The sequence below is a fragment of the Rhinoderma darwinii genome, chromosome 5 (assembly GCF_050947455.1).
Source record: "Rhinoderma darwinii isolate aRhiDar2 chromosome 5, aRhiDar2.hap1, whole genome shotgun sequence".
NCBI lineage: Eukaryota > Metazoa > Chordata > Amphibia > Anura > Rhinodermatidae > Rhinoderma > Rhinoderma darwinii.
In genome coordinates, this window is record NC_134691.1 from 316,502,938 (window position 1) to 316,524,462 (window position 21,525).

A 21,525-nucleotide genomic window follows, 5' to 3' on the forward strand; every position below is an offset into this window, starting at 1 on the left:
CAGGTACTTGGCGCCTCAGGACGAGTATTCTCGTCCTGTGTGACAGCCAGTGTCCGCGTGCCACGATGAGCGGGGCAACGGCTGTAACACAGCCGCAGCCCCGCTCTAATGGCGAAGAGAAGAGAAATCGCTTCTCTCTGCCATTAACCCTTTGAATGCCGCGATCAAAGCTGATCACGGCATTCAAAGCAAAAGTTAGAAGGGAGTCTCCCCTTTGATCGCGTCACAGGAAATCCCTGTAATGCGATCCATGGCTATACCTGGTATGGGCAGACAGCCCATGGTCCATTGAATCAATCAGTACACAGGCTAATGTACTGGCATATAGATATATGCCAGTACATTAATGTTCAAAAATCAAAATGAAAAATTCCTCTATAGGATTAAAAAAAAAGTTAAGTTGTTAAAAAAAAAAGAAAGTAATGTTCAATTAAAAAAAATACACAGAAATACACATTTTTTACAATAAATAAACTTTTCGAAATATAAGTCCCAAAACATGAAATAATATACTCAGATTTGGTATCGCCATGTCTGTAACAACCTGTACAATAAACGTATAACGTTATTTATGATGATCGGTGTATGATGTAAAAAAAATAAAGACAACTGCAGCGGGACTGCCTTTTTTTTCTACATTTGTGGCAAAATTAAATTTTATATAAATTAAACGATAATGTAAATGTACCAAAATGGTACCTACTTAAACTACAACTCGTTCCGCAAAAAACAAAGTCTCATACAGCTACATCGGACAAAAAATGAAAAAGTTATGAGCGCCGGGATGCAGAGGGAAATATTAAAAAAATTGTTCGGTCCTCAAGGCCAAAATTGTCCGTGTCCTTAAGAGGGATTCTCTTAAACATTACAAAAGGTTTTCACCAAGGATTTTAGTGTATTTTGCTGATTTTATTTTACAGTCTTCATCCAAAAACCTTTTCAAGGCCTTGTGCAGTCATCCTTATAACATGATACCACCTTACGGTAGGAATGGCAAATTTTTGGGTGGTGTTTGGCCTGGAACAACCTTTCTTTAAAGCCATTTTATTGTCATCTTATTTTTTGTGCTATAGTGGCTGTCCTTCTCCAATAAACTGAGAGATCTGTTGTCCTGGTGCTTTAGCAGTCTATTTTCGAGTCTCATCCCCAGAATTATATAACTTCTTTAGAGTTGGCATGTGTCTCTTGGTGGCGTACCACATTAGTGCCCTTATTTGAGAAGTCAGATTTGAGGCATAGTCTCAGCTGTGCCATATTCTTTCTATTTTCCTTATATCCATCCCCTCACTGGTACTTTAGAGTGTCCACTGAATTGTTTGGAGATTTACCACCGTATTTGGATTTGTTTTTTTTTTTCTATAATTACTAAAATACAAGTATATTTCAAGTAAATCAACTGTTACACATTAAAAAATGGGAAACTCGTGGGAGTGTGCGGGAATACTGGTTAAAGGCAATGTATGCTCTTTGCACACAGAAAATGATGTTTGTCTTAGAAGCTCCCGCCATACATTATAATCTATGACTGTTCTATTTACTCTATACACAGAACAGTCTGGACTTTTGTTTCGAGTAATGCGATAAGTCATTCTGACATTAAAGGGGTTGTCTCGTCCTGGAGAACCTGTCCTGCATTACATGGACAACACATTGATGTGAATGGGCACTGTGTAATGCTTCATTTCCCCTGTGGTGGCGCTACAGGGAAATTGAACACTTACTACCAGGTTTTCCCACAAATTGCAGCTGATCGCTGGGGGTCCCGGCCGTGATCATCTTATTGTCATGGGACCTTCTGACAATTAGGGATTGTCCAAAGTAGAGACACCTTTTAATTACTTGTATTTGGAAGGCTGACCGTGTTCAATTAATGTGCTGATGTTGTATTTGTTTGGTGTGCTCTTATTTATTTTGCTGTGTAAACACAGCTAATAAAGAGTAAGGGCATTCATAATTCCAGCCTTGCCTCGGTGGAATTCCTCATCTGTAGTCATTTCCTCCAGAGTCTCCTCGAGCTCTGACCGCTTGTTTGTCCATGCAAATCATCCCTTTATTGGTTCGAGCTGTTAGTAAACACAGGACGATGCCAGAAATGTGGACTTGTTAGGCTCCGTTAGCAGACGAGCGCATTGATATAAAGGACGTATACAGCTCATTACCTTGTGGTCTCTTGTGTTTTTACTTGTGCATTCAGCATAATTGACTTTAAACATAGGGAGAAGATGTAACATGTGAACACTGGTATATGGAGTTTTCTGTAATGAGAGGCAGAAAGCTGGAAGCAGTTTGGCTGGCTGTGCCCCAGATCCTGCAGAATATATACAGTGTTCTGAGATGCCCTCTGCGTGGACTGTGTTTGTTACTTGTAGAGTACTCACTACAAAGACCACCAATTAATCCGCAAAAGCATTATATACAGTAGTCGTACTCTTGACTGTATTATTAGCTATTTTTCTGGCATATCTCATAGGTGGCACGTTCTAATCTAATGGATTAGGATATTAAAGGGGTTTTCCCACAATTAATATTCGTCACCCATCGACAGGATCTCTAGAATGGGGGTCTCGACCCCCCTCTACACTGCATGATCGCAGTGTGGAGGATTTTGAATAGAGTGGCAGTCGCGTATATGTGCTGCCGCTACATTCAATGCCTATGGAGCCAACAGAGACAGCCGATTACAGCGCTCAGCTGATTCCGACATTCGGCGATCGGCGCTGCTCCATTCAAAATCCTCACTGCAATCGTGCAGTGAGAAGGAACAGGGGTCGAGACCCCTGTTCTAGAGATTGGTGGGGGGTCCTAGTGATTATACATTTATTACTTATCTTGTAGATAGGTGATAAATGTCAATTGTGGTAAAATTCCTTCTAAGGCCCTGTTCACACAGAGTTTTTTGCAGGCAGAAAATTCTGCCTGGAAAAATCAGCTCCGGTGTTGCACCACAGGCGTTTTTTTGACGCATTTTTTGACCTCTTTCTTCAACAGCAAAGGAAAAAACTGCGAGCAGTTTTTGCCAAAAAACGCGTAAAAAAAACGCGTGCGCTTTCTTTTTTTGCTCGCAGGGAAAAAACGCATCCACCTCTCATTAAAATCAATGGGAGGCAATTTCGGCCGTTTTTTGCCGGAAAAAAACTCCATGTTAACAGGGCCTAAGGCTGACCATACACATTAGATTAATGTTGGCGGTTCCCAATGTAATATTTCTGGTTGCCTCTAGACTGTCCCCCGACAGCAGATGTCAGGGTGAAAAAGAGGATCAGGCATGTTGGATTTCAACATGCCGAATCCCTCAGTTCTGCCGGGAGACAAGCTGCTGCCAGGGGGGTCTGGCAGCGGCTTGTCTCCCTCTCCCCATTGAATTAATCATGCACACTGTTTACGGGGAGGTCAGGGGAGATACGTAGCTGTCGACTAAAAGATTGTTAGTCTGTGTAACTGCTGAACAGGAGATTGCAGCAGACCATGAAATATCAGAGCGACCTGTGCTGCACTTCTTTACCTCCAGCATTGTTACCCCTGCTAATACCAAGAGAGCTAAAAACAAAAGTGATATCCATATAAGTTGTCATTTTACTTTTTTCTTTTTCCCATCACAATTTTTTTTATTGATTTTTCTTAATTTATTACAACAATGAGAGTGAAAATGAGTCCTAGCAGTCCATTACTAGGTATCAGAACAATGACCAATATGAAAAGTAAACGAAGGGTTATAGTACTTGAGGTATATAAAAATGAAAGAGTTAAGAGTTATCCAATCCCTATAAATTGATGTCCTATCCTCAGGATAGGTCATCAATAGCTGATGAGTCGGGGTCCGACTCCCGCCATTTTTGATGGGGGTGCAGTACTTGTACGAGCGATGTTTCACTTCTACTTGCTCACTGTGAATCTCAGACACGCGTTTAGTGGCGATTCACAGGTATTGAAGCCTTTGCTCCCATTGAAGTCAATAAATAGCTTTAGACAATTTTAATAAATGAGGCCAATTGTCTCCGTTTACATACAAAGTAGAAAACTGAGCAGTAGAGAAGAGGAGAGATTGATCCAGCGCTAGTATTGGTTTAAAAGGGAAAAACACGTCCCATGTTTATTGTAGAAATAATTAAAATTGGAAGGGAGACGCAGTCCCAAGGCAAAAAGTAGGGACTGCGTCTCCCTTCCAATTTTAATTATTTCTACAATAAACATGGGATGTGTTTTTCCCTTTTAAACCAATACTAGCGCTGGATCAATCTCTCCTCTTCTCTACTACTACATACCGCGGGCCGTCGCGGGGATCCGACTGACGCTATCTGAAGACGCAGACCGGTGAGCTGGAGGTTTCTCCTTGTTCCTATACTAGAAAACTGAGCATTATACAGTCAGTTTTTCTGCTAAGTCACGTGGCTGTTAGGTACAAAGCACCAGAGATGTTCACTTTTAATTTGGTTGTGAATGGAGAATAAAATATATCATTCAAAATCGATGTAAAATATTTGCCATGTCCCTCTTCTGTTCATAAAGTTTCAGCAATGATTGCTGTGATTCACAATATCCTTCTCGCCACCATGTCATGCTTACAAGAGTCCAGGAAGCTGAGATACGGGGAGTAGTTCTGAGTCCTCACTATAAAGCTGCGTTAGTTGTTCTATACCATGTGACATGAAGGTAAAGCCTCATGCACACCACCGTAAAATCGCCCGGAATTACGGTCCGTAATTACAGGCCCATTCATTTCTATGGCCGACGGACACCTTCCCGTATGTCTACGGGAGGGTGTCCGTGCCGTAGAAACCTGCCTAAAAAAATAGGACATATCCTTTTTTTTTTATTTTACGGCTCCTATACTTTATAATGGGAGCACGGTCCGTAAAAATGTCCAGCTGCCCACGGCCGTCCGTGCCTGTAATTACGGGTCGTAATTACGGGCACGGTGGTGTGCATGAAGCCTTACTCTGTAGTAAGCTGCTATTTTTGACTCAGACCCTATAGAATGACCGTGTTCTCGTGTCAGGGACGACTAAAGCAGCTCTTTTGCGCGATGAACCCATCAAACAGGACCCCATATCTCCGCTCCCTGGATCCCCTGTGAGTGTGACATCGGTGAAATCAAAAGATTTGCGTTAACGCCATAACACCTGAACTTTTGGGTTTGAGTTCAGTTAGGCTTCAAAGACTTTTTACTCTTTAGGCCAGGATCACACGTGCAGTTTTTGAATCCGTTTTTTTTTTTTCCGCGAAACACAGGAGTGGAACCAAAAGAAAGGGGATGACTCAGTCTTTTCTTTATAACTCTCATTACTTTTGGATCCACTTCTGGCTTTGGCTCAAATAACTAAGCCAAAAACTACACCAAAAACTGCATCAAAACGGTGTGTGTGATCCTGGCTTTATATCTGAATAAAGATTTGTGTTCAAGAACTGAGAACGTTTTGCGACATATTTATGGCAATGCTGGTTTATTTCTTCTTTAACAACGTCTTCCTGTTCTCCTTTTTTACAGGAAGAAGATTTTGATGAAATGATCAGGTCCGCACAAGTCATGGAAGTTCAATATGGTCACTACTTTGACAACGTTATCATAAATGATGACCTTACCACAGCGTACAATGAACTAAAATCCATCCTTGACAGGCTGGAGACAGATCGCTTCTGGGTACCAGTGAGCTGGCTCCATTCCTGAACCCACTTGGCATATGGCACAAATACTTTTTATTTTATGTTATTTTTTTATTATGTGTAGAATTCTCACTCGTCCTATGGTGGGCTTTCACATCCGCTCTGGTTGAATTCATTTTAAACGCTAATTTTATTTTGTTCTCAGAGACTGCTTAAAACGTGTCAGAATCGAGAGCTGCTTGTATTTTTTAATGTATGTGAAGACAAGGTCAAGGAGTAAGTAGGTGCGGAGATTGCGGACTGTATGTTGTACATAGTCAGTGCACGATGTATGCATCATCTACACACAGTAGGAGCCTGCGTCACACTGTGTCTCCTGACTCCGTAAACTGCGAGGCTGGAGGATAATCAGTCTGCACACTTCTGGCTCCCACTGTGGGCAGACAATAAACTATATTTTATAGGTTTTTATAATGTTGTTTGCTGAAATGAACTTAAAGGGGTACTCTAATTTTATTTGTAAAAACTTTGCACCTGATGTGCTCACAGTTTTCAAAATTTGTCCTGCAGGTTTTTGGGGCCCATGCTAAAGGGGTTGCCTAGGATTAGAAAAAAAGGTTCTGCTATTTTTCCTAGTAAAAGCGCCACTCTTAGGCTATGTTCACACAGGACGGATACGTGTAGCCGCCCAGGAACCTGCGGGAAATTCCGGCCTAAAAAACACCAAATTGTGGTGTCATTTTTTTGCCGGAATGTTCGCTGCAGAAAATAACGGTAAAAAAAAATACCTTATACTTAGGACAACACGCACACGAACGCGTTTTTGCGGCCGCAATTTACCCACAAATCTGAGGGTGAATTGCAGACCCATTCATTTCTATGGGCCCATGCACACGACCGTGGTTTCTGTGCATTGGCCGGAAATCCGGACCACAGAAAGATAGGACAAGTCATTATACGCTCCGGGCTCATTGAAATCAATATGTGCACGGTCCGTTATTTGCGGGTGGCCCGAGGAGTGTCATCGGATGACACTCCGTAGCCGTTCGTGCCGCAATCGTGGGCCGTGCACATAGCTACGGTCGTGTGAATGAGGCCTTACCCCGGGCTGTAGTCCTGGTGATGCGTCCCTCCATGCAGTTCAGCCTCCTGGGATGACGCTGCAGCAGTCATATGGGATGTAACGTCATCCCAGGAGTCCGGCCTGGAGGGAGAAGTATAGAGATCTGGGTAAGTATAAGCTGCTTTTTTTTTCTGAGTTGCGACTTTTGCAGCAGAATCCCAGCTTTTCTGCCGCATAAATCACAACAGTTGCAATTTGATGCGGGTTGCAATGAAATATGTTGCGAAAAATCTGCAGTATTTACGCTACGTGTGAACATACCCTATCAGACACAGCCTATGGAACTTTTTCTGGGGGAAAAAAGTCCCTTTTCTTCTAATCCTGGAAAATTATTTTAACTGTGAGCACATTGTGCTGAGTTTTTGTGTAGTAACCCTTTACATGTTAGTTAATGCACTAGTTGGTCTGAAAAAAGTTTTCTTTATTACCCCTGGGTTGATACACTGGAAAGGACAATGTTCTAGAGAATGGTCCTGTATGTCTATTACGCCTGTGGTAGCGTGCACTGTTGACACTATGGTTTATTTATGCATTGTTATATTATATTCGGAGTACAAAGCAACGCTCACAGACTGGAATTCGGGGGTTCTGACATAAAAAAATGTGTATAGTTTACAAATACGATATCACTGGTCGGTGGTTTGGCTATGGATTTTAATCAGTTTTTACTAGTCTGTCATGTTACTTTACCTTATTTTATTATATAGTGAAGCACTTCCAGGTCAAAGGGCTGCGAACCTCATTCATAAAAACTAGATCTGAGAACAGTAATGTGTGACGGGTCGGTATTATTGGGTGCTCCACTTTTCCTTTGCACAGGTTTTTATGAGGCCATAGGCACCTTCTCAGTAAATGTTCAGCCCTGCTGCCCAGTATATGCCCAGGCAAACAGCTTTTTTAAGGTATGAGTCTCCCTTACCAGGAGATTTTCCAGTGGGCTTAAAGGGGTTTTCCAGGATTAGAAAAACAGTGCCACATCTGTCCACAGGTCGTATGTGGTATTGCAGCTCAGCCTGATTCACTTCAATGGAGTCAAGCTGCAATACTAGACGCAACCCATGGACAGGTGTGGCCCTGTTTCTAGAAGTAAGGAGACTTGTTTTTCTAATCCTGGACAGTCCCTTTACGTTCTTACATCTTAAAGGGGTCCTATCACAACAGGACCAAAGAAATCTAGCAGAAGACAACCCCATCTGATGCTGACTGTTTTAGGTTATAGAAGTTATTAAAAGTCCTTACTGATATGTCCATGTGTGCAATGATAAGAGTTTACAATGATGTAGACATGCTCATGTTCTGTATAGATACAGGGTAGGGCTCTGAATCATTTCCTCTGGTCGGCTCATGTGATTCCAGTCCTACACAGAAGCCGTATAACCATAAGGGCTCGTCCACACGTAGCGTAATTGCTGCGTATTTTCCATCCGGAATTGCGAATTGGAAAATACGCAGCACAATACAGTAGCAGCAAAGTGGGGGAGAGTTAACAAATCTCATCCACACACTGCATAAAATTCTCCAACCAGAAATTAATTTGCGGTGCGTATTTTTTTTCCGTACTGCAGCATGTCCATTTCTGCTGCAGAAAGTGGACCGAAATGCTGCGTTTTTCAGAGAAGATGTCACCATCTCCCAACATTGAGAAAAACGCCGCAAAATCTGCACCATTTTCTGCAGTAAAAAAAAATGCAGGAAGTTGTGCAGTTTTTCCGCAGCGGAAATCCTGCTAGATTCTGCAGAATTGCTGCAGAAATTTTCTGCAGCAATTCTGTTACGTGTGGACAAGCCCTAAGGGTATGTGCACACTGGGTGGATTAGCTGAAGATTTTCAGGAATGGATTTCATGGTGGAAAATCTGCATTGTGTAATAGTAGCAACAAAGTGGATGAGTTTTGAACAAGTCTCATCCACACGCTGCTGAAAAAATCAGCTGATAAAAGGTTCATAAATTGACCTGCGGTGCAGTTTTTTAATCCACAGCACGTCAATTTATTCTGCGGAATTGTTGCACTTTTGTTGTGGTTTTTCCCCAATGAATTAAATGGAAAGGTAAAAGGTGCAACAAAAAGCAAATGTTGCGATTTTTTGGCGGCAGGAAAGTTGCGATCCCGCCTCAAAAATCACATATCGGGGAAAAAAATAATCTCTTTTTTTTTTTTTTTTTTTTTTTTAATAGTCTAATTTTAAAAATGTTTATACTTGCCCCCCTGGCGTTGTCATAGCGACAGCTCCTTTTTCTTTCAGGCTGTTTTCAGTGCAGCCCGGGCTCCTAGGATGATGTTTCATCCCATGTGACTGCTGCAGCCAATGACAGACTTCAGCGGTCACATGGGCTGCAGCAGAGGAGGCCAGGCTGCACAGAGAACAGAGGGATGCATCGCTATGGCGACGCTAGTGAAGGTAAGTATTGTTTTTGTTGGGTTTTTTTTTGCCACCTGTTTTTCGCAGCGGCGATTCCAGATGAAAATCTGCAAAACCATTTTGTGCAGTCTTTCGACCGGTTTTTGTAGGTTGAATACGCTGTGAGCTTTTACGCAGCGTATCCGACCAGTGTGAACATAACCTAACCGTGAAGGAATCCGATCCTCATTGTTGATGTATTCTATTGATGTCATCGCTCCAAGCTGATTTAATGCAGGGTGTGTTCTGTAGGAAGGGGGCTTCTTTAATGTATAGTTATATGTATTCTATACATTAATAACTGGAGTGGAGGGACATATTTGGTCAAGTTTGTGAACACGACAGAACATTAACATGATCACTGCCAAAATGAGTGATGACTAAGCTCAAAAAGATGTGTATTTGCACACCAACAAATATAATGAAGTATATATACAATATTTTATTAGTCCTATTGAGTAAAAAAAAATTTAGGGAAATATTACATGGCATTTCTATCACATGGGTTAATGTTTACAACAACTGGGGTACATTGGATTAGCAGGTACACATTGGGCCTCATGATACCAGACTGGCCATGTTACCTATTACAATCAAAAAGTCACAGCTTAAAAAAACAATGGTTGCCGTGAAGCAACAAGACGACCGTTTTGACCAATGAGTATCATTTTTTAATACTGTCTACAAGAAAAACTGGCCTGGTTGCCCATAACAACCAATCACAGTGCAGCTTTCACTTTTCCAGGGCAGTTTACAAAATGAAAGCAGAGCTCTGATTAGTTGCTATGGACAACAAGGCCCGTTTTTCTGGCCCAAATGTTTCCATAAACAGAAAACTGTTCCCCATAGCAACCAATCAAATTACAGCTGTTTAACTATTTTCTTAGTAAGATTATACAGTATGTGCATATCATTATAGATTCATACACAAGATGGCTGCCCACGGTTTAGGAGTCTGGTCCCCTAAGTAACAAAGAGCGACACCCCACTTTTTTCTAAAAACGCTGAATAACACAGAATTGTAGTTCGAGGCCTTACTATCGTACAAAAAAACTTTATATCTCTCTATTTTAATATTGTATAAAAGTACAGTAATATATTAAAAAAAATAACTGGAGATATTCTCTTTAAAGATGTCCACAAGTATTTACACATCACTGCGGTGAAAGAGCCCACACATTAGTACTTTAGATCATTTTAGCAGATGTCAACAATTAGCGTCTCAAATGGTACCACTGATGGTCTGTGACATGTGTATATAGAAAAGAATCAGGAAAATCATTTTGCAGGCAAATCTTCCTGTGCGTTACTATCAAATATCAGACGTTTCAAACCGTCATTTACTGCTCGCTGTCATAGGAAAACATGTATTTAAGCGGATATTTACGAGGTTAAGAATAAGGGTTCTATAATATCATTACATTCCATGTAAATAGGCCCCGTCTGTTATGGAGGCCGAGGACTGGGCCCCAATGTATGAAAGTCAGGCTAGTAATGTAGTAGCGGTGCAGTCCCCTGCGCACGGATTCTTACATTTGGCTTTTATTAATGCTTTTTGGTTACTCTGAATTCTTCATAAATGTGAAGGGGTAAAGTTATCAGTTATGTTGTAAAATGTATCTTTGCAAATCTAAAAATGAAAACGTAGACCCATCTTTGGTAAAATTTCACTTGTATTTTAGGTAATTATTTAATAAGCAATTCTCTAATAAATATCTTCATGTGAATTACTACCAAGGAGCGATTCATGTGAAGAATGGCAGTTCTATTGAATGGTGAGAGCAGAGGTGCTGTTGCTATGTGTAGAAAGGCACTGTGACTATCCATCTGGTTTCTACATTCACAGAGTACAGACTGCCATAACCAGTGTCTGTATTCTGCATATGGTACTCACACAGCAGCAGGATATTAGATCTCTCCGTGCCCACTCTCCTCTATTACCCACTGAGCAGTTAGGGCACTTGTTATAAATAATGGAATTGCCTATAATGAAACGCCATATATATTTACATGGCTTCAACAGAGGAGCTTCACTTTAATGGGTGTGTCAACTTTTGCAACTGTTTCTTGCTCTAATGCATCCAAAATAAAAATAACGTTTTGAAAGTGGTCTTGTTTAAAAAATATCCTACCGTTTTATGTATACAGCTCCGATGCACCGCATGATCTGCCCCCTTCTACTGTCTGTAGGTTAGGAAGAGGACCGATGGAAGAAAGTAACACATGACTGCAGGATCAGGCTACACACAGTGTTTGTTTGTAGTCTGTAACCATGGAGAAACATAGGCCTGCATGGGAGCTGTATAAACAAATTTGCAAGATATTTTAAGACCGTTTGACGCTGCTTATTATTTAGTTTTTTGATTATTGGAACAATTTTAAAAAAAGTTGGTACTAAAGTGTACATGGCATTTACTAGCACCTTCCCCGTGACCCGCACTGTTCCCCTAGCACTTTCCAAAGCACTGAGCTCCATTTGGCACTGGTAAGTTTCACACAGCGCATGTATGAGAGTGCATCTACCATACAGATACATACAAGGACTGTGAATTTTTTTTAAATATATCTCTGTCATAAGAACAGAGACTGATTTAGATAAAAATGTAAGCAAAAAAAAAAAAAAGCTGTGCAGTTGTAGGTTCTATACAGTGGTTTTATAGTTCACCCAGAATTAATGTCAGCTCATGTAGCGCCATGGAGCGTACCTGCTCTGAGAGGGATGGAGTGTGTGCATTGTGCAGGTGCTCTCGTGACTACAGTAAGCCATGTGACAGATGCCAATTGTTTGAACCACCTTTCCAACACAGCCCCCTTATTGTAACTAGAGGTCACCTTATTCAGGTTTTTGCCTGTTATTATCATAATGTACAAATAAGTTCAAAGAGTTAGTATACAAATACAGTCTGCTCCATCTGCATAAAGAATGAAGTCTGTGCTGGGAAGTATAATGCACAATTTAGTTAGGCAGTTTCCTCAACGCACAAGATAAGATATTACTACGTCTTGACCCAGGCAGTGTCTAATTATCATTAAATCCCGAAACGCGTCACATTTCAGACAATGAAGTCTTGGTTACTAGAAGATCATGCCTGCAGTGCATTGTCTTCATTGGTTGCCTTCATTAATGAAATATTCTTGGGGTATGTTCACACGCTAAACAAAGAACGGCTGCAAAATACGGCGTTGTTTTCAAGGGAAAACAGCCTCTCACTTACAGCCGTTTTTTATGCAGCAGGCATTTTTTGATGCGTTTTTTACGGCCTTTTTTAGAGCTGTTTTTATATTGAGACAATGAAAAATGGCTCAAGTGACATGCAGTTCTTTTTTACGGGGCTTTTTTTTTTAGAAACGGTGCGTAAAAAAAATGCCCCGTGTTAACGAAACTCCATTTTTCCCATTGAAATCAATGGGCAGATGTTTGGAGGCGTTCAGCCCCTGTATTTTCAGCCTTTACTGCCGTGTAAACATACCCTTATTGTCCTTCAGTTTGCTCTCAGAAGGTCCCCTTTAAGCTTTATATTTTCTTGATATCCTTCCCATGAGGAGGTGTAATTCATTATCTATTCATATTATAGTCCTATTGGAAATACAACAATTGGGGATGAGGTGAACCCTTTGTCAGCCATTTTGGGGCCTAAATTCCTGTGTAGTGAGTTTACTAATTCACAAGGAATCTGTGATATCAGTAATGTATGAGCCAAAATGACTAGTGAGTTTTTATTCCACGTTTCCATCAAGTCAAATCAATAAAAATAATACATCTCACTCTGCGGTGAGAATTTCACTGGTTTGCACAGTTTATGATATAACACGCTTACAAACAACTAAATATGGAATACAGAGGGGTGGGGGGTTAGGGTGTAATGTGGGGGGTTAGGGTGTAATTTCTTTGGGTAGCTTTGTCTTTTGTGGTGCTACAGCTTCACTGCACCTTGTCCTCCTCACTATCCCTTTACAATATGCTACATCTCATATGTCAGATGTGGAGAACTCCGGTTAGCCATTGCTGTTTATCAGAGCTGAAATACTCAGTCTCCCAACCCCAAAGTCCTGGGATATCATGAGATCCTGGTGCTCTTATCTTCCTGCTTCCTCTTGGTCGTGATTACTTGGGGGCTCTATCTTCTGTATGAATGAATGGTCCTTCTGCCGAATGCCTCATCAGATTGGTTGTAGAAATACATTTTTTCAAAAATGTTTTCTTCTTTTTTTATCCATAAAATATGCTCTACCCTCCCCCACCTTCACCGGTGCCCTCAACGACTGCCTATTCTGCCTTCCCTTCATTCCCATCCCTTTCCCTAAGTTGCCATATCCTGGAGGAAGCAGGTCAGGAAAACCATCAAGATCTCCTCATCATGAGACAGCGGATGGGAAGTCAATCAACCCAGGAAAAAGCTGTTCTATTTCCACAGTAACATGATCTCTAAGGCTGTGTTCACACCGGCAGTCGGTATTCCGTTGTTCTGCTCTGTCAGAAGAGCAGAAGAAGGGAAAAAACTGAAACGCCGGTTCCGTTGCACCACAGACACCACCAGCGGCCAATGAAGCCCATTGACTTTAATGGGTTTTGTCGGCATGTCCATGATTTTACCGGATCTGCGATTAAGGCCTCTAACTGAGCCTCCAACGCAGATGTGACCGAGGCCTAAGGTAAAGTGTCAGGAAGATTAATCAAATGCAGATTATTATTTTTTTGTATATAAGAAGAATCTATGGATATTTATTACTGCCTTAATGATGCTTGTTGTATTTGTTCTTCCTTTATATTGTATTGCAGGGTAAGTAGGACAATTGTAATAAATACTGTAAATCCTGATAATGCTCAACAGGTAATTTGGTTATATGAAAAAACATCTTCATGTATATGTAATCTCTCTCCATTTCTGACTGTATGTCCACTGGAAACTTTCCCTCCATCGTATGTAAATACTAGGAGCGCAATCGGTTCTGTTTATTTGCCTTAATTTTTTTTTTGTTTCTTGTAAATTTTAGAGTTTTTTGTTTTGTGATTTTTATTATATCTGGAATCCCAAAAAAGAACAAACACTGAAGAATCTACCGCTGTCAAAGCAGGAAATGCCCGTTTCCTGTACGCTCTGTATACTGTACACCGTGCTTGCCTGCATCGCTCGGTCATCTCTATTGTGTGTGAGGTGATGTAGTGTCCTATAGATTTGTCAGGTTGTGATGCTGTTTTTAGGTCTGTTCACTGTTTCTACATTTTAAGTAAATATATTTAATTGTAATTTACTGTTTGCCATGCTAGGACAATGGTTTGTTCATGTTTTTGTACGGTTGTCTGCATTTCCATACTTGAACTTGTCCTTTAATTTACTAGCCAATGGTATGTTTTTAAATCTGGATTCAACTTCTTATACAGGACAATAAATTATTGACTTTATTTGGTTTCCGCTGTGTTTGTTGGGCTCAGGTTTACACTTTGAAAAAAACCAAAACTGTTTAAAATACACATAAGTGCGTAAACCCCTCTTATAATTAGTGGGTACGGCTACTTCATTTGGACGCCAAATAACCTACTAATATGTTTTTGGAATGCGGGAAGAAACCGGAGAACCTGTAGGAAACATGCAAACAAAGGAAGTACACCTAGAACCCCAGTGACCATCATTGAAAGATTACTGAAGAACCTAGTGGGGTACATTTAAGCAAAAAAAAAAAAAGGGATATGCACCAAATTTATCTTGTATGGTCAATATTTGGAAACATTTTTCAAAATGGTCCTGCTAAATTTATATATAATTATATACATCATTTTTTGGTACAAAATACTGATGAACATGTACCACAGCTATGAGGTAAGGAAGTGAAGAGTGTCTAGGATGTCATGGGTGGCTGCTAATTTATTATGTAGTGCAGCTAAATTGGGCACAATTTTTACCATATTAAAAGGGTTATCTTGGTTAAAACATAGGCCATCAATATTAGATCAGTGGGGGTCAGACTCAGCACCCCCGCCAATCAGCTGTTTGAAGGGCCACGGCGCTTGTGACCGCCGCAGCCTCTTTATTGTTTACATGGTTATTCTCTTCGTTTGCACTTGCACATGCTGTTACGTTTGTAGTAGCCGTGAAAGGTATTAAATGGGACAGTGCTGCAATACCTTGCACGGCCACAACAAATGTAACGGCCCATACACGTACGAACCAGAAGAAGATCCATATAAACAATGAAGAGGTTGCGGCCCATTCAAATAGCTGATCCGAGGGGGGTGCCGTCAGTTGGACCCCCATTGAGCTAATATTGATCGATGAGGGTCTGTTGATGGAGGCCATCAATTTTAATAATAATTGTCTCCCTTGGTAAAGTGTCATTCATACGACACTATAGGATCCCTCCCTTCAACAAGCCAGTTTATTATATTACTGCCCTGCTAGAGATGACTGGTCAAGTGGTAGTAGTGTGAAATGGAGGATGAACAATATAAAGTTTGAGAGGTCGTACAAGCTGAAAAAGCAGGATCACCAAGTGCTGATGTACATAACACTCAATGATTGTCTGTCTGATACACTTAATACTGGGTTCTTACGGCAAAATCAGCACAACAACTTTACATTGGCGGCTGCTTGTATTGGGTTTCCATACAAAGAAACCACACAATAGGTGCAAGGCAAAGTGATCACTATGATCAGGGCCGATCTGGGGTGGGATGGTGACCTGTGCGGTACCTTCTGTTGGCACCCACAGTCTGACAAATGAATCTGGTGTTGGTGGATACCTGAAAAACTGATCTCATCCAAATGCCTAGTGCTAAATGTAAAGTTTGGTGGAGGGAGAAGAGTGGTCTGGCACTGTTCTTCATAAGTTGGTCTGGGTTCCTTAATTCTACTGAATGAAACTTTTACACCATTTAATGATTATCTGGAAAATTGTGTTTGGTTCAGAACTATCCCTTCATGCTATCTCCCTCATGCCCCTTCAGAAAAAGAGGTCATAAATTTAATTATTTGGAATGAATTGGAACATCAACTGTGAGCCAAGTCATCAGGCAGGTGAGCTTTTTTTTTTTTTTTTTTTTTTTTTAAAGTGGGGATTATATTTGCAAACCTATTTAACAAGGGACATACTGTTACATTAGAAACTATAGTTAATGTTACATTAAGTAATATATATGGGAAGCAGAGACATAACTTGCCATGGCCTGCAGTCTAGAAATTACCTAGAGAGTAGGCAGGAGAAATGAAGAAAAATAGATGTTCCAGCGCAGACGGGTTAAAAATAGAACATAGTTCCAATTTTATTTAGATCATTTAAAACAGAATCTTTTCCGAATGTGAGAGTAAAAATGTAGGTAAAGTGCCTACGCGTTTCGAACGTATACCACGTCCTTCCTCATGGCTCACGGAGATCCAGGCGCAGAGAAAAAAAATCATCATTAAGGTGAGCTGGAGGATCCGTCCCACAGACTGTTTATACCTAGAGAGTAGTTACCCCTGTTATTTATAAAGAGAACGAGTGAATCTTATGCGTTTCCCTGCTTTCACTCCACAGATTACTTTTTATATTTGGAGGTCGTATTTTAGAGCAATATTCTGTGCCTTGTACTTTATTCTATGTATACCTGAGAGATCACATTATCTGGCAGAACATAAATGTGATATACCTTGAGCTTAATGAACAGGCAGCAGCTGTACAAGGAATGTAATGACACAATGGCTTCCGAAAAATGATATAGATACACCACATGTTCATAAATGGAATTAAATGTATAATTGGCCGCCTCCTGAGGCTCGTGTATCTGTTGTTTCAATTAGGTCAGACAGGCGTCAATTTGTAATGTCATAGTGTCCGTCCCCATAGGAGATGGGAGGAAGCTGTAATATGTGTGATGAAAGACTGATAATAAACTACTCCAGACATGGTTACTATAGCTCATGTAGGTGACTTGTTGTAAGCAAATGGAATTGCACAATACAATAGGCAGACAATGCACATCTGTTCAAATAGGACTGTTGAGTAGAAAACACAATTGTGTTCAAGCGTCCATTTTTGTCCCAAAATATCAATTTACAATAATGAATGGCTGGATGGTTAAACGGAGGGGAGAATTTATTAAGACTGGCGTTTCATACGCCATTCTTAATATAAAGAAAGTTGAAGTAAGATGCAACACGTTTATTTAGAGGCAAACACATCGTCTAACCGGCCATGCGCCATCCATTCCCCCCCCCCTTACCATCGGACATAAAAATAAAAAAAGAATAGTCACCCCACCGCTCATCTTCTCTCCTCCGTGTTCCCTCAGCATACTGGGGTTTTAAACAATGTACTGATGCCAGGCAGCACTGATGACGTTAAGTGCTGCGACTCATACAAGGTCCTCAACGGCGTCAGTACATTGTATGAGCGGTGAGTATACGTTTTTGTTTTTTTTATCGATTAAATTTTTTTGCTAGCGTCAATTTCCACTATAATTTAAACCCGTTTTCTGGCGTAAGTTATAATAAATTTTCCGGGCCGCTGTGGCCCTGCCCCTTACACAAAAGTAGTAGGGGCGGTGAAAAAAGTTGAAATTTGCAAATCTAATTGCGATTTTTTTTTTTTGGGGCTTTTTTGTGACTTTGCTACGTAGTGTAAATACCGCAGATTTTCCACAACTGATTTCATTGTTAAAAATCTGCAGCGTATTGCAGTAGCAGCAAAGGGGATAAGATTTTAACAAATCTCATCCACAAGCTGCGTAAAAAAAACAGCCGAAAAAACGTTCATAAATTGACCTACAGTGTGGTATTTAAATCCGCAGCATGTCAATTTAGGCTGGGTTCACGCGACCTATTTTCAGACGTAAACGAGGCGTATTATGCCTCGTTTTACATTTGAAAATAAGGCTACAATACGTCGGCAAACATCTGCCCATTCATTTGAATGGGTTTGCCGACGTACTGTGCCGATGACCTGTAATTTACGCGTCGTCGTTTGACAGCTGTCAAACGACGACGCATAAGTGGACTGCCTCGGCAAAGATGTGCAGGGCACTTCTTTGCCACGTAATTTGAGCTGTTCTTCATTGAACTCAATGAAGCACAGCTCAAGATTTACGAGCGTCTCAGAGCGTCTCAGACGCCTCGTAAATTACGAGGAGAATTTACGTGTGAAACGAGGCAGCTGTAAACAGTCTGTCTTTTCACACGTAAATGCCTCTCATCGTGTGAACATACCCTTATACTGCGTTTTCGTTGCTTTTCTGTTGCGGGTTTTCCCCATTGAGTTCCATGGGGATGTATATCTCGCAACAAATAGCCAATTGTTGTGACTTTTGCAGCAGAATCGCAGCAATTCCGCTAAAAAAAATCGCAATTCAAAAAAAGAAACCTATACTTACAACCCAGGCGTTGTCATAATGACGCTTTCTTCTGTTCTTCCAGGCCAGCCTCCTGGTATGACGCTTCATCCCTTGAGACAGCTGCAGCGGTCACATGGGCGGCAGCATCATCTCGCGAGGCCGGACTGGACGTAGCGGAGTAACGTGTCGCCATGACTTCCGTTGGGGTAAGTATGAAAAGTTTTGGAGGGTTTTCTCAGTGGAAATTCCGTCAGAAAATGCACCATAATCTAGTGCGGTTTTTCGGGGAGAAAGTAATGCGGGTTCTAGGTCGGACACGCTGTGTCGTTTTACGCAGCGTATCCGACCCGTTTCGTTGCACATCTCACCTGCAAGACACCCTGTTGCCAGGCTTCAGATCATGGTACTCTGCTGGGCCTCAGGGGTTGTCTGGTTTCAGCAAATTAATGTTATTTTTTGTATAATAAAAAGTTACACAATTTTTCAACATACTTTCTGTATTAATTCCTCACGTTTTTCAAGATCTCTGCTTGTTGTTATTCAGCAGGAACATTCATTGTTTACTTCCAGTGGATAAAATTCTGTCCATGGTCATGTGATGGACACACAGGTGCTCGGATTGTTAGAAGACACAACACTGATACACATACTGTAACTGTAACGATCCAGGCACCTGTGTGTCCATCATATGACAATGGACAGAATTGTATCCACTGGAAGTAAACAATGAATGTTCCTGCTGCATAACAACAAGCAGAGATTTTGAAATGGTCATGAGTCCGTCACACATGAGGGCTGGATATTTCCATTTTACTTTAGTAATAAGTTTGTTCTATAGTACTTGACATTTGAAAAAAATGGAAAGAGGTCAGTTCTGTTCATAGCTTCAGTTTTATATTTTTCTACACATGTCCAACTGGGGTGTCAGATCAGTTGTGTGATTAACCCATATATTACTGTTACAAGTATAGGCTGTAATATTACTTTGCAGCATATCCAGTTCCTGACTAATAGTCTAAGAATGTTGTTATATGTAACAAATATTTTTTTCCAGTCGCACTTTAAACAATGTATAAATCTGTGAGTGATAAAACATGTCTGAGTGTTGATACAGCAATTCTTCTTATTAAAAGACATGAATCATAACCTGATATTGGTGCGCACAAGGCGAGATCTCGTTATCCGGCTCCACAGATGTTCATATGAATAATTCTTAATGTACTCTGTCTAATATTTCCCATTTATTCTCCTACACTCACGTCAGTTGATTCAAATAGTATTTTTTAATGATAAGTATATTTCTGTATTCAGAATGTTACAGGTAGACTTTATTTAATGTGAATCTCCTCATTTAAAAATTTTTAGGTTCAGGATTTTGTGCTGATTCATTTCTTAATACATCGTTATATCGGCCGGAGCGCCATTTTTCCGATACGGCTCTCGAAATAAACAAGGATCCTTCTGCATAAACCGAGTTAGGGCTCGTCCACACGCTGCGGAATTGCTGCATTTTTTTCCGTCAGGAATTGTGGACGAAAAAACTTAGCAGAATACAGTAGCAGCATAGTGGATGAGATGTAACAAATAATAACAAGCGTAATAATTCCGTGAAGAAATGATACTTTCAACGGAAATGCTGCAGAACTTTTCTGCAGCAATTTCGTTGTGTGTGAACAAGCCCTTAAAATAAGTTTGTCACCAGAAATTTGGCTATCGAAGCAGCAGCACAGTGATATAGTGTAGCCTCACCAGAATATAACGTCGTTTTCATATGCGTAGCTCCATTGCCGCGATAATCGCTTTATTCCTTATATGTAAATGATCTTTTTGGAGCAACGAGGGCATCACCATTGCTCCAAACTGCTCTGCCTTCTATCCCCAGTCCCTCCCTCCCTCTCTTCTCTGATTTTCAGGACCAGGCAGCGTAGAAGACGTAGCTTCATGTTCTCCAAGAGCGCGCCCTTGTCTGTGCTTCTGAATCGGCGCATACCTAGTACTGTCGATTTAGACCGGTGAAACTTCAATGATGTACTGCGCATGCGCCGAATCGGAAGCAGAGATGCGGGTGCGCTCATGGAGGATACAGGGCCATCACGGCTTCTACACTGCCTGGTCCTGTCAATCAAAGAAGGAAGGAAATGGGGGAGGGTCGGACTGGGGATAGAAGGTAGAGCAGTTTGGAGCAATGGTGACGCTCCTTGTTGCTCCAAAAAGCTCATTTGCATATATATTGTAATTTTTGCTGCAAAGGAGACACTATTCAGGTGAGGCTACGCTATATTACTGTGCGGCTGCTTTGATTTCTTGTGACAGATTCCCTTTAACCTGTTGCTGACAAGTATGTTGATCATGAGAAGCAGGACATTTCCACATCAGGACCAGCATACCCGTCCTGCTGATCACACGGGCATAGCAAACGTGCCCTGTGATCAGGATCAGAGCAACAATTGCAATACACAGCTGCAGACCCACCTTAATGGTTGAGATTAGAGATGAGCGAACCGGGACAACCGAACCCGGTTTCGGTCCGAACTTCAGGAAAAGTTCGGTTCGCAGCGAATCCGAACTTTACCGGGTTCGGCCGAACCCGTTTTGACCGAACCCGGCTACATTTTGGCGCCTGCCACATGTTACATCTAAAATGGAGGATTACAGAAGATCACCTGACATCAGGCTACCCCATAATGCCTTGCAAACGGCTCTCCCAGCCAATCGGGAGGCAGCATAGGGGCGGGCTCAAGCCTGCAATAAAAGTCTATGCACGGAGCTCAGCGGCCATTTTACAGACAGGAGCTGTAGGAATAGCATCTCTGTGCAGTAAGGGAAAGCTTTAGGAATCTAAAAGGCAGGAATTCAGAAATCGAAGGGGCTCATCCACTACTCACTACTCAGCCAGTGTGTGAATACGCTTTTATAAGGGGCTCATCCCCGTTGCATCCAACTTGCAATACAGGCAGCCTTTGTAGTAGTGGTAGTAGTAGTACTACAAGGCCCAGCATTCCCTGAGTGCACTGCAGCGAGGCTGATTGAAATTCTCATTCATTGCCATTTGCCAAGCCAGTGTCCGTGTGTGAATACGCTTTTAAAAGGGGCTCAT

At 41.3% G+C, this 21,525-nt stretch overlaps 1 protein-coding gene and 1 long non-coding RNA gene across 3 annotated transcripts in view; one reads left to right on the top strand and one right to left on the bottom strand.

Moving 5' to 3' along the window:
- The window catches only part of MPP7 (MAGUK p55 scaffold protein 7), a 304,195-nt gene extending 296,227 nt beyond the window's left edge, over positions 1 to 7,968 (top strand). For both annotated transcript variants that reach the window (XM_075827506.1, XM_075827508.1), the window contains exon 18: positions 5,486 to 7,968. In XM_075827506.1, the coding sequence (XP_075683621.1) occupies positions 5,486 to 5,665 (180 nt within the window). In that variant the 3' untranslated portion in view covers positions 5,666 to 7,968. The remainder of the gene's footprint in view (positions 1 to 5,485) is intronic.
- LOC142652078 (uncharacterized) overlaps positions 1 to 21,525 on the bottom strand; it is a 137,447-nt gene that overhangs the window by 43,950 nt on the left and 71,972 nt on the right. The window lies entirely within an intron of this gene.